The sequence below is a fragment of the Microchirus variegatus genome, assembly GCF_963457635.1.
Source record: "Microchirus variegatus genome assembly, chromosome: 23".
Lineage (NCBI taxonomy): Eukaryota > Metazoa > Chordata > Actinopteri > Pleuronectiformes > Soleidae > Microchirus > Microchirus variegatus.
Window position 1 is genome coordinate 16,472,212 of NC_139824.1, and position 14,493 is coordinate 16,486,704.

A 14,493-nucleotide genomic window follows, 5' to 3' on the forward strand; every position below is an offset into this window, starting at 1 on the left:
GTATACGACCATTGTGAAGCATAGATATAATCTGATTTACTGATTTGACAAATGCATACACTCTTAGAAATAAAAGTGCTAAGTAGAACCATATAAGGTTCTTCGGCTTGTCCTCATAGGAGAACCCTTTTAGGTTCCAGGAAGGTTCCACCAAGAACCCTTTTAAACCCCTATATTCAGGAAAGGGATTTTAAAGGTTTTTCTAGATCAGGGGTATCAAACTTTTCACTGAGGGCCACATCAGCATAATGGTTACCCTCAAAGGGCCAGATGTAACTAAATGTAACCAAATATAATACAAAATAAAGGTAACTACTCCGTAACATATTGCTAAATAACTTTCTGTATTTATCACTTATTCAATTTCACTCGTCACATGATGCATATACAGTGATACACTGTGATCAAGTGGCGGGATGCCGTCACTTTGCGGGTAACGCAATCGCCATGCATTGTGGGAAATGTAGTTTATGGTCAACGCACGCCTTAAAGCAGCATAGACATATTTTAACAACGACTTTTTAGACCAATTAATCACTCGCGGGCCACATAAAATGACGTGGCGGGCCACATCTGGCCCCCGGGCCTTGAGTTTAACACGTGCGCTTTTGACACTAGTGTTACGAAGTACGTTTGAAAAACCTTTCCCGAATAAAGGGTTTTTCACAAGCAAATAGTTCCAGTTAGAACCTCAGCCCTCGTAGAAGAACACTTTTGGAACCCTTATTTCTATATAAAGCCATTAATTGTGTGTCCTTTCCTTGATTTCAGTCAATGAACCTCCGATTAGGGGAACCCTGTCCTGGCCGACCACTGTCTGTCTGCTGCTGCTGTGTCTTCTCCTACTGGCAGCATTCACTGCAGTCGCTGTCCTGGTGGTCTTTGGTATGTTTTCCGGAAAAGAGAGAGACGAACTTCGGACGCGTTACGATGAAATGAAAAGTCGCAACGTGAACCTGACCCTAAAGACGAGCCAGCTGGAAAAGGACGTTGACCTTCTGAGGGTCGATAAAAACAACCTCACCGAAGAGAAAGACGAATTGCAAGAGCAGATCAGTGAGTGGACATAAGAATACAGATTTACTGTCATATTGATTTTTAACATTTTGGACGTTTGTTGGTTATAATATACAATCGTTATCGTTCTGATCGTTGTGGTAAATAGCCTACATATGGACATATGAACAGATAGATAGATCGACAACGTTAAGCTAACAGATAGATAGATAGATAGATAGATAGATAGATGGATAGATGGATAGATGGATAGATAGATAGATAGATAGATAGATAGATAGATAGATAGATAGATAGATAGATAGATAGATAGATAGATAGATAGATAGATAGATAGATAGATAGATAACTTCAAGCTAACAGATAGATAGATAGATAGATAGATAGATAGATAGATAGATAGATAGATAGATAGATAGATAGATAGATAGATAGATAGATAGATAACTTCAAGCTAACAGATAGATAGATAGACAACGTTAAGCTAACAGATAGATAGATAGATAGATAGATAGATAGATAGATAGATAGATAGATAGATAGATAGATAGATAGATAGATAGATGGATAGATGGATAGATAGATAGATAGATAGATAGATAGATAGATAGATAGATAGATAGATAGATAGATAGATAACTTCAAGCTAACAGATAGATAGATAGACAACTTTAATCTAACAGATAGATAACTTTAAGCTATCAGATAGATAACTTTAAGCTAATAGATAAATAAATTTAAGCTAACAGATAACTTTAAGCTGATAGATAATAGATAGATAGATAGATAGATAGATAGATAGATAGATAGATAGATAGATAGATAGACAACTTTAAGCTAACAGATAGATTGATAGATAATTTTAAGCTATCAGATAGATAACTTTAAGCAGATAGATAGATAGATAGATAGATAGATAGATAGATAGATAGATAGATAGATAGATAGATAGATAGATAGATAGATAGATAGATAGACAACTTTAAGCTAACAGATAGATTGATAGATAATTTTAAGCTATCAGATAGATAACTTTAAGCTGATAGATAGATAGATAGATAGATAGATAGATAGATAGATAGATAGATAGATAGATAGATAGATAGATAGATAGATAGATAGATAGATAACAGTTAACCTTAAGCTAACAGATAGATTAAAAAACTGTTAAAAAATATATATCAATGTTTATGTATCTCATTTATTTAAAGGTACAGTGTACAAAACATATATGTTACATTTGTAAGCATTTTTCTATGATATCAATTTTTGAATTCCGGAGCTTGGCTGGACTTTTTTGTCATAATATGTGCATTTTGTGAATTTTCCGTGTTGTTGTTGTTGAACAGAGAACTTGTCCTGTCCTGCTGACTGGAAGAAGGTTGGAGGTGGCTGTTTTTTAATCTGGCCTTCAAAGTCGATCACTGACAGGAAGTCGTTCTGTGAGAGTCAAGGTGCGGAGCTGCTGACTGAATCCAGCCTAAAGAAACAGGTGAGAGGAAAACGAACTACGTACACATGGCATGAAACATAAAAACCTGCTTCCTCTTCCGTGTTTTAATATTCTAATATGAGGACATTATACAGTCTGTGGACTGAAAAAAGGGGAAGAACGATCCATGGTCACTTCTGCAAAACTGCAAGATGGAAACGAGGCGCTGAAACAGAAATAATGGAATAGAGAAAGCTTAGACTGTTTATATTTAAGTATATATATTTACATCTTAGGTTTTCCTTCTGACGTGTGTGTGATTATGCATAATTTACAGTTATCTCAATGTTTCTCATTGTAGACAGATCAAAGCTTAAGGATGAAGTTTGTCTGGACTAAAAAACTAAACAACTGGCAAAGGACCCAGTTGAGAAACTGGCTCGAGGGAACATTGTTTGGCCAAGTGTAAGACATTTCCCACGTTGTTATTTATGGCTGTGCTACATTTAAAATGAATGTATGGAAAGCTATGGAAATAAATCTAATAATAATAATAATAATATAATAATAATCTCTAGGATCCAGCCAATTGGACCGCCAGATCAAGGATCTCCAGATGACACCTGTTTACAGAAATTTGAGAATATGTACTTCCATCCCAATCCTGACGTCTCCATTGGTAAATATTGGGGCTGCACTGATGAATATGTGATCTGCAGGAAAATACTATGAATTTGTACGATTCACGTTTGGATTGATTCCACATCTGTGTCTTTTGTATTTTGTGTCGAGTGTGTAACAAACGGAACTATTATGGCTTTCTCCTGTCAAAATAAATGAGTTATTCTTTACATTTATTATCACTTGTGTGACTGGATGCAACTACATAGTCAGCAACTGACTCACCATCATGTTGATTTCTTTTCTGGAACCGGAATCTTTTTCCACAATTACAATGGGTGTAGGGCTTTCAGCCCAATTTATACTTCTGCGTAAAGTGCTCTGCGTAGGCTACGTAGAGACTCTGCGTCGACGCAGAGACTGTCGAAGAGCCTCTGCGTCGTCTCCGGGTGCACGGAATATTTTTTAAGTGTCCGTCACTCCGTCGAGGGACTACGGAGACGGCAAGAGCTGCGATTGGTCCTCAGGACAGGCTGAGCTAAGCTGCTCTGTGCCGGCTCTCAGTGCGCTCCGGGCGTCCTGACAGAGGCGGAGCTGATCCCCGCCGATAACGCCGCTGCCAAACTATAAATACGTCATATCTATACACACACAGCACATGTTTAGACCCTAAATGGCCAATTTCTCGCCTCAAATTATCTTAAAACTGCGTTCCGTGACACAGAAAAGTGAGAAACGGCCACTGTTTCAACAACAACAGTCTTTCGCTCTCTTTCTTTCTCGGACGCCATTGCTCAATGTAGCCAGAAGCACAACAACCTTGCGCAGCGACCCCTACTGATCGGGCGGGAAATTGCAGCGAGTGTCCGTCACCACGACGCAGAAGTGGTGACGCAGACGGATAACGCATACGCAGTCGGAGAAGTATAGTGTAGCCGTCGGTACGTTCTGGTGCTTGGTTTATCCGGGCTTAACAAGCTTTTCAACAGTCGATATGCCTCAGCTACTATTACTGCAAGGAACACACTGACCCGTTTTTCGTCCGGCACATCGTTTGCAATAAATCCACATGTCCAGTCTTTCCAGGTAAGATTCAAAATCTTCCTGTCCCTCTTTATATCCACCAAGCGCACCGATTTGGAAAAGCAGCCACGGCGGTGTGTAGTTCCGTCTGCGTTAGCCTTCACGCTAGCTTCCTCGTTAGCCTCTTCTTCTTTTAAGAGCTACAAGTTTAGAATCTACTTGTCAGGCTTTGTGCTTCTTCCCAGGGATTCTCTGACATTAGGAGGAATCCCATCCTCGTCGCCACTGTAATTTATTCGGGTTCGTCTCTAAGTTTAGTCGTGTAGTGAGGGACACGGGACACCAGCGTGGATGTTACTCGGATATCAACAACACACGTACCAACGTACGTAAAGTACGTAGCCTATGTGCGCTTCCGTAAACACACGCACATAATATGACGACATAACCTTGTCAGAACTCCCTGCAGTATAATAAGTGGTAAACCCACAACCCAGTAATAATATATATCAATATATTACACATAATGTAATAAATCTAAAGCAACTGGCCTTAAAATCCTCCTAATATGTCACCGAGACTCAGGAATAATGTTCATATAACAAACTGAACACACCAACAACAACAGTACAGACAAAATATTTGCATTAAAAAAAATATTTTGCAGACTGCAAATCATCTTTATGTTTTGAATGGCTGCTCTGGCTAGCAGCTCTGGCCGAGCTGCACGCCAAGTCTGATTTGTCTTTTTATGACTATTAATATTTAAAATGTAAATTCATATATGTTGTGGTTTCTTTTCTAGCCCTTAGTGTTCCTCCATTACAGTATTATTAGATGAGAAGTGATTTAATTTGGAGAAAAGGGTTGATAAACACTTCAGAATTGGAGCTACTTTGTTTACTGATGACAACAACATCATTTTTATTGTGTAAATCTAACTTGTCTAGTATAAAAATATAACAAAATCAGTCACTATTCTGCTTACCTACTCAACTCTTTACTTTACACAAGTGTACAAATGCATGCAAGGTGTGAAGGTGAAAAAATAACTTTATTGTTCACAAAGGAAAACGTTTTACCATCATATTCAAGAGTATAAAGTTAAAATCAACTAGGAGCCAAATCTAAAAGCATGTCTAACGCAATATGCAAAATAAAAAAATAAATAATGAAACGTGCAGAGCGGCGTCAGAATCTGATGTGGGACAGCTGGAGGACACAGTGGTGAAGAGGAGCAGAGCTGGATGCTGTGAAGAGTTTCTCCAAGACTTGATTAAACCATGCTTCAACTGTAAAGGACAAGGAATACAATTACACATAAAATATGAACGAAGATTTTACTTCTTTTTTTTCCAGGAAAACAAACCGTTCAGCAAAATATACCAACCGGGTGAGCTGTGAACATTATACTGTTGTCTATATAGGCGTCTGACAACACTGACATTATTCTCCAGCGAAAGCAAGGTGGCTTTACTTTGCAGTTTACGTGTATATCACGTGTGTGTAATTGTCTATCAAAGGTACTTTTACGTTGTCGCTTCACTGCCGACAACTATATCATATTGTATACTATGAGCAGAAATAGAGTGGAATTTCAGCGTCAGTCTTACCTCTCACTGACGTCTTCCTGTTCGAAATGGAGATCGTAAATCATTCGGTGAAGAAGCTTAGCATAGCTTAGCATAGCTTAGCTTAGCTTACCGGTAAATAATGGGAACTTACTGCTTGTCATTTCGTTGTTTTTACTGCACGTCCCGGTACAATTTAGCACCATAGAAAGAAACGGTGTGACTTGCAGATCCGTAATGTACTATTCGCCAACTAATTCATCAAGACGTGAGCTGTATAAACTTTACCCAACACCACTCTCCATCATCGCTGTCATCGCTGCTGCGGGATTTCAAGCCGGAAGTGAGTGCCGCGCGCAGAGCATTCTGGGAGTTGTTATCGTTTATGTACATGAGCGATGAATAAATTTTTCTGCCTTTCTCGGCCAAGAAGGCACTATCTTCAAATATTATTTCACATTTCTACTCCATAGACAAATCCTTTTTTAGTAGACATTTAACTCCCAGCGGTGAAATATCTCTTTAAGCTAACAGATAGATAGATAGATAGATAGATAGATAGATAGATAGATAGATAGATAGATAGATAGATAGATAGATAGATAGATAGATAGATAGATAGATAGAAAACGTTAAGCTATCAGATAGATAACTTTAAGATAACAGATAAATAGATATATAACTTTAAAGGTAAAGTAAGTAGTTTATAGTGCCATCTAGAGGAGAGGCTGAAATTTACAACAAAGAACTGCTCCTCTGCTCACCCCCTCCCTTCCCTGAGCGCGAAAGGTGTCCTCAGCCGGTCAAATATTGTCCTCGTTGTCTTTCTCAGTGTCAGCAGATGAGGTTCGTGAGGCGAAGAAGAGGCCGAGCTGCCGCAGCCATAGCAGACAAAGCGGAGAGAGTGGAGGCGGGACTTCCGCTGCAAGTAAAGAGACGCTTGATTTGTTCTCTCGCGTTTGTCCTTACAGGCTCCGGTAGAAACATGGCGTCGTGGCAAGGCAGTAGCGGCCCGCGGCCATGTTATTTTACATGACTTTTTGAAACACTACAAAAATGAAACAAAGAATATTATACAGCGACTAGACAATGCAGGAGCAAATAATATAAAAAAGTGGATTTTGGGTCATATAAACCCATAAATACTACACAGTGTCCCTTTAAGCTAACAGATAACTAAGCGAACAGATACATAGATAGATAACTTTAAGCTAACAGATAGATGCATTGATAGATTGCAGTGTACGTTTGATAAAGGTTGATTTTTTCCGTGACAAAATAGGAGCAGACAGACAGTCTGCTGACGTCTATCCCACCCCAGACCACAACAAGAAAGTTCGATTTAAGAAGAGCGAGAAGCAGGAGGAGGACGGCAGAAAAGCAGATTCCTGCAGAAACACAGATAATGTGACGATTAACGACAACGGCTGCACAGCGGAGCTGCCAGGGTTACCAGACGTCACCACCACGGCTCAACAGCAAAGTACGTATGTGTGTGTGTTTGTTTGTTTGTCAGATAACAAGAATGGTGTGAGATGTTGGTGATGACCGTGAAATGCTTCCAGTCTGCACCGCTCACCTGGATTCTGTCGTTGAACCAGAAATACTTCTACAAACCAATTTATTTTGCTTTCGTGTCGCGATTGTCTGCTCAGGAGGACATTCAAGCTCTTTTGTCACCACAAAACATTACAACGTGACTGTTTTTTGTCTTAAAGGGACACTGTGTAGTATTTATGGGTTTATATGACCCAATCCACTTTTTTATACATATTATGTGCTCCTGCATTGTCTAGTCGCTGTATAATATTTTTTGTTTCATTTTCGTAGTGTTTTAAAAAAGTCATGTAAAATAACACGGTCGCGGGCCGCGGTTGCATAGCCACTGTTAGCAGCGAGACGCCATGTTTCTACGGGAGCCTGTAAGGACAAACGCGAGAGAACAAATCAAGCGTCTCTTTACATGTAGCAGGAAGTCCCGCCTCCTCTCTCTCTGCTTTGTCTGCTACGGCTGCGGTAGCTCCGCCCCTCTCCCTCGCCTCACGAACCTCATCTGCTGACACGGAGAAAGACGACGAGGACGACATTTGACCAGCTGAGGATACCGTAGCGCTCAGGGAAGGGAGGGGGTGAGCAGAGGAGCAGTTCTTTGTTGTAAATTTCAGCCTCTCCTCTAGATGGCACTATAAACTACTTACTTCACCTGTAAGGCCCATTTATTACTCTACTTTTTTTTGCCTTTTTGACTTGTTTTGTTCATTTTGGCAACCTGTATTTGGGTCCTCAGTTGTTTTTACTGGAATACAACCAGTATTATAGTATAAGACCATTGTGAAGCATAGATATAATCTGATTTACTGATTTGACAAATGCATACACTCTTAGAAATAAAAGTGCTAAGTAGAACCATATAAGGTTCTTCGGCTTGTCCTCATAGGAGAACCCTTTTAGGTTCCAGGAAGGTTCCAACAAGAACCCTTTTAAACCCCTATATTCAGGAAAGGGATTTTAAAGGTTTCTCTAGATCCGGGGTGTCCAATTTTCACTGAGGGCCACATCAGCATAATGGTTACCCTCAAAGGGCCAGATGTAACTGTCATATAGAATAAATGTAACCAAATATAATATAAACAAAAGGTAACTTTTCCGTAACATACTGCTAAATGACTTTCTGTATTTATTACTTATTCAATTCAATCACTCGTCACATGATGCATATACAATGATACACTGTGATCTAGTGGCGGGATGCCGTCATTTTGCGGGTAACGCAATCGCCATGCATTGTGGGAAATGTAGTTTATGGTCAACGCACGCCTTAAAGCAACATAGACCTATTTTAGCATAGATTTTTAAGACCAATTAATCACTCGCGGGCCACATAAAATGACGTGGCGGGCCACATCTGGGAAAAACCTTTCCCGAATAAAGGGTTTTTCACAAGCAAATAGTTCCAGTTAGAGCCTCAGCCCTCGTAGAAGAACACTTTTGGAACCCTTATTTCTATATAAAGCCATTAATTGTGTGTCCTTTCCTTGATTTCAGTCAATGAACCTCCGATTAGGGGAACCCTGTCCTGGCCGACCACTGTCTATCTGCTGCTGCTGTGTCTTCTCCTACTGGCAGCATTCACTGCAGTCGCTGTCCTGGTGGTCTTTGGTAAGTTTTCCAAAAAAATGACCGACTTTAAGCGCTAAATACGTGTACGTGAGTTTTCGATTGCTAACCTGTTGGACTTCTTGCCGTGGCAGTGATTCACGGTGAAAGCCGGAGGGCAGATTACGATGAAATTAAACGGATCAACGCCAACTTGACCACGGAGAGAGACGAACTTCGGACGCGTAACGATGAAATGAAAAGTCGCCACGTGAACCTGACCCTAAAGACGAGCCAGCTGCAAAATGACGTTGACCTTCTGAGGGTCGATAAAAACAACCTCAACGAAGAGAAAGACAAATTACAAGAGCAGATCAGTGAGTGGACATAAGAATACAGATTTACTGTCATATTGATTTTTAACATTTTGGACGTTTGTTGGTTATAATATACAATCGTTATCGTTCTGATCGTTGTTTGATCGGTAAATACATATAAATAGAGACATCAAGTACAACAACATTGACACTGACAGATAGGTAACTTCAAGCAGATAGATAGATAGATAGACAACTTTAAGCTAACAGATAGATAACTTTAAGCTAACAGATAGATATATAGATAACTTTAAGCTATCAGATAGATAACTTTAAGCTAATAGATAGACAGATAAATAACTTTAAGCTAACAGATAGATAGATAGATAGATAGATAGATAGATAGATAGATAGATAGATAGATAGATAGATAGATAGATAGATAGATAGACAACTTTAAGCTAACAGATAGATAACTTTAAGCTAACAGATAGATAGATAACTTTAAGCTAACAGATAACTTTAAGCTTACAGATAGATAGATAGATAGATAGATAGATAGATAGATAGATAGATAGATAGATAGATAGATAGATAGATAGATAGATAGATAGATAGATAGATAGATAGATAACTTTAAGCTAACAGATAGATAAATAACTTTAAGCTATCAGATAACTTTAAGCTAATAGATAGATAGATAGATAGATAGATAGATAGATAGATAGATAGATAGATAGATAGATAGATAACTTTAAGCTAACAGATAGATAGATAACTTTAAGCTATCAGATAGATAACTTTAAGCTAATAGATAGACAGATAAATAACTTAAAGCTAACAGATAGATAGATAGATAGATAGATAGATAGATAGATAGATAGATAGATAGATAGATAGATAGATAGATAGATAGATAGATAGATAGATAGATAGATAGATAGATAGAACATATATATTACATTTGTAAGCATTTTTGTAAGCATTTTTCTATGATATCAATTTTTGAATTCCGGAGCTTGGCTGGACTTTATTGTCATAATACGTGCATTTTTGTGACAGATGAATTTGCCGTGTTGTTGTTGTTGAACAGAGAACTTGTCCTGTCCTGCTGACTGGAAGAAGGTTGGAAGTGGCTGTTTTTTAATCTGGCCTTATAAGTCGATCACTGACAGGAAGTCGTTCTGTGAGAGTCACGGTGCGGAGCTGTTTTTTAATTCCACCCTAAAGAAACAGGTGAGAGGAAAACGAACTACGTACACATGGCATGAAACATAAAAACCTGCTTCCTCTTCAGTGTTTTAATATTCTAATATGAGGACATTATACAGTCTGTGGACTGAAAAAAGGGGAAGAACGATCCATGGTCACTTCTGCAAAACTGCAAGATGGAAACGAGGCGCTGAAACAGAAATAATGGAATAGAGAAAGTTTAGACTGTTTGTATTTAAGTATATATATTTACATCTTAAGTTTTCCTTCTGACGTGTGTGTGATTATGCATAATTTACAGTTATCTCAATGTTTCTCATTGTAGACAGATCGAAGATCAAGGATGAAGTTTGTCTGGAATGATAAACTAAACAAAGAGCAAAGGACCCGTTTTAGAAAATGGCTCAAGGGAACAGTGGTCGACAAATTGTAAGACATTTCCCACGTTGTTATTTATGGCTGTGGTACATTTAAAATGAATGTATGGAAAGCTATGGAAATAAATCTAATAATAATAATAATAATATAATAATAATCTCTAGGATCCAGCCAATTGGACCGCCAGATCAAGGATCTCCAGATGAAATCTGTTTACAGAAATTTCAGAATCTGTACTTCCATCCCAATCCTGACGTCTCCATTGGTGAAGACTACCGCTGCACTGATGAATATGTAGTCTGCGGGAAAATACGTTGATGAATTTGTACGATTCACTTTTGGATTGTTCCCACATCTGTTTTTTTTGTATTTTGTGTCGAGTGTGTAACAAACGGAACTATTATGGCTTTCTCCTGTCAAAATAAATGTGTTATTCTTCACATTTATCAGTTGTGTAAGTGGATTTCTGACACTTCAGTGTGGATCAGATGATCTGAGGACGTGACTCAGATCATTTCAATTACAGCCAACAGTTTTGCAGCAGTTTTGAACAATCTCACATTGACAGTCGCCTATTGGACGATACCAGCTGTCAATCACGCTGGTGTCCACTCATTTGAGCCCTACTGTTTCCCCTCTATATGGGAACATCATTCATAAAAAACTTGACTTTGTGTGCTGATGACCATTAACTCCCACTCATGAATAAAAATGTTTACTCTTCTGCTCCTCAACGGCAAGTGAGGAATCAAGGAAAAGCAAGAGTGAAGGAATCGAGGAATGAGGAAGCGCTATCATGGAAATGGCAAACAGCTGCTGAGGGAAAACACCGGAGAGACTAAAATACTCATCAGTGACCTAAACAGCAGGTAAAAGAGAAATTAAATACATAACAAATAACATGTAATGAAACTGATAAGTGAATCCGTAGCTAAAATAAGTCACGAAATATATCAATAAATGAGGTTAGAATGTCAAAGGACACTGAAGGGTGGAATAAAATCATCAACATTTAATAAAAGTAAGTTCTAAATCTCATATAAATCTGTGCGTTTGCTTTTCACTTAATAAATAAGCACTGAAACTTGACTGTTATCTCTATGGAAGCAAATTAGTGCCATTATCCAAATTAAAATGCATGAACAGAAATGCTTTTTCATTTTCAAAATGGAGCTCCATTTTGTGACTCATAAATAATAATGAATAATCAATATTTCAAAATGCATTTTGTCAAATTTTCAAATTTGACATTTCAAATAGAGTTTTGTTACCTTTTTGCCGGAGGATGTTTTGAAACATGAAATGTTAAATGTCATTTTCTTTATCAATTTAATTAAGTCACAGAATGAGCGGTCTTGAATTTGAAAAATGAAAATGCATTTTGAAATGTTGATTATCCGTTTTATTTATGAGCCACAAAATGCAGCTCCATTTTGAAAAATGCAAAAGCATTTCTGTTCATGCATTTTAATTTGGATAATGGCGCTTATTTGCTTCCATACATCTCGAGCTGATGATAATAATAATAATTTTTAATAATTTAATAAATCAAATGTCAGAGCTGTCACTGATGATCTGAGGTGGAAGCGTTGACTTCCCCTTTTTCCGCTCTGCTCTTCTTCTCTGTCACATCATCATCAGTCCAACTGTCAAACCTCTCTCAGAACAAGCAACTTTTTTACATATCACCATTTAATATTTGTTCATTATTATAATTTTTTTTTTATTATTATTATTTTTGAATGCTTCAGAAAAACGATGCACGTGTACGAAGAGCCCGGCGTCATCAAGAAGGTTCGCTTTGCTCAGGACGACAAGGGGAGGGAAGTGGACGTCTACGTGAGCGCAGAGAGCCTGAGAATATATGACAATCCCTGGGTGGAGAGCGTGTCCTCAAATGTACCAGGACCTGCAAGTACGGTCGACCATGCATTCAGTGTATTTTTTTAAGGATGATAATTCTGACCCTGTTGTTTTGTTTTGTTTTGAAGTGTCTGTGATGAGTGAAAACCCGAGAAAGAGGAACTGTGAGGGCAGAAGTTGTCGTGTGGCTCTGGGAGCAGCGTGTCTTCTCCTCCTGGCTGGAATCATCGGCATTGGAGTCAAAAGTGGGTTTTATTTTCTTGATTCTTGACTTACTTAAAGGTGCATTATGTAATTAATCTAAAGCAACTGGCCTTAAAATCCTCCTAATGTGTCACAGAGACTCAGGAATAATGTTCATATAACAAACTGAACTCACCAACAACAACAGTACAGACAAAATATTTGCATTCAAAAAATATATTTTGCAGACTGCAAATCATGTTTATGTTTTGAAATCATGTTTTGGCGTCATGTGGCGCCACCTACCGCCGTCTACCTGTCATCGCAGTCCGTAGAGTCTCAGCTGCCGAGCAACCACGGGTTGCCAGTTATGTCAGAAAACAAAACCTAAAAGACCTCGGTATTTTGAATTTGAATGTAGTAACCGTTTTTGGCCACATTCTTACATATGGCGCCTTTAAATTAAATACATGTGATTTTACCATATAATAAATATACATATAAACGATAAATCAATGTAATTCCACAGTTTTGGAGCCACAACAACACTCAATTTAAAGGTGCATTATGTAATAAATCTAAAGCAACTGGCCATAAAATCCTCCTAATATGTCACAGAGACTCAGGAATAATGTTCATATAACAAACTGAACTCACCAACAACAACAGCGCAGACAAAATATTTGCATTCAAAAAAAATATTTTGCAGACTGCAAATCATGTTTATGTTTTGAAATCATGTTTTGGCGTCATGTGGCGCCACCTACCGCCGTCTACCGGTCATCGCAGTCCGTAGAGTCTCAGCTGCCGAGCAACCACGGGTTGCCAGTTACGTCAGAAAACAAAACCTAAAAGACCTCGGTTTTTGAATTTGAATGTAGTAACCGTTTTTGGCCACATTCTTACATATGGCGCCTTTAAATTAAATACATGTGATTTTACCATATAATAAATATACATATAAACGATAAATCAATGTAATTCCACAGTTTTGGAGCCACAACAACACTCAATTTAAAGGTGCATTATGTAATAAATCTAAAGCAACTGGCCATAAAATCCTCATAATGTGTCACAGAGACTCAGGAATAATGTTCATATGACAAACTGAACTCACCAACAACAACAGTACAGACAAAATATTTGCATTCAAAAAAAATATTTTGCAGACTGCTAATCATGTTTATGTTTTTAAATCATATTTTGGCGTCATGTGGCGCCACCTACCGCCATCTACCGGTCATCGCAGTCCGTAGAGTCTCAGCTGCCGAGAAACCACGGGTTGCCAGTTACGTCAGAAAACAAAACCTAAAAGACCTCGGTATTTTGAATTTGAATGTAGTAACCGTTTTTGGCCACATTCTTTCATATGGCGCCTTTAATGCAACATACAGCGAGGGAGTATTTCAGTTCATGTTGTTGTTGTTTGTCTTTGCTGCAACAGTGAACAAAGACAAATCCAAGTGGGACACAGATAGAGAGCAGTTGTCGTCAGTTTACGCCGATCTGCAGAAAACGACAGACCAACTGAACTCCACTAACGCCGACCTCAGAGAAGACAGAGATTTACTGTGGAAGACGTTTTGTCGTGAGTTCCTGCTTATACTCTATTGTCGTATCTGTCGTTACATCACACTGAGGGAATGTTTAATGGACATTTTCTCACCTTTACAGGTTTAGAAAACTGAATATCTGATGTGAAAACAACAGGGCTAATTCTGATGTCTCTTCTTCGCTCACAGAGCCAAAGCCCAGGAGATGTAGGAAACTCTTACGTGAT

General features: G+C 38.4%; 1 protein-coding gene across 1 annotated transcript; it reads left to right on the plus strand.

Annotated features, from left to right (window-relative positions):
- The first annotated feature begins 4,055 nt into the window (after nt 1–4,055).
- Nucleotides 4,056–11,075, plus strand: LOC310943815 (uncharacterized protein). Its single transcript, XM_083909482.1, has 7 exons — nt 4,056–4,156; nt 6,947–7,147; nt 8,710–8,823; nt 8,916–9,137; nt 10,171–10,313; nt 10,615–10,718; nt 10,832–11,075. Exons 4-7 carry the CDS (start codon nt 9,017–9,019, stop codon nt 10,983–10,985), a joined length of 522 nt encoding a protein of 173 aa, XP_083765608.1. The 5' UTR covers nt 4,056–4,156; nt 6,947–7,147; nt 8,710–8,823; nt 8,916–9,016; the 3' UTR covers nt 10,986–11,075.
- The last annotated feature ends 3,418 nt before the right edge of the window (nt 11,076–14,493 follow it).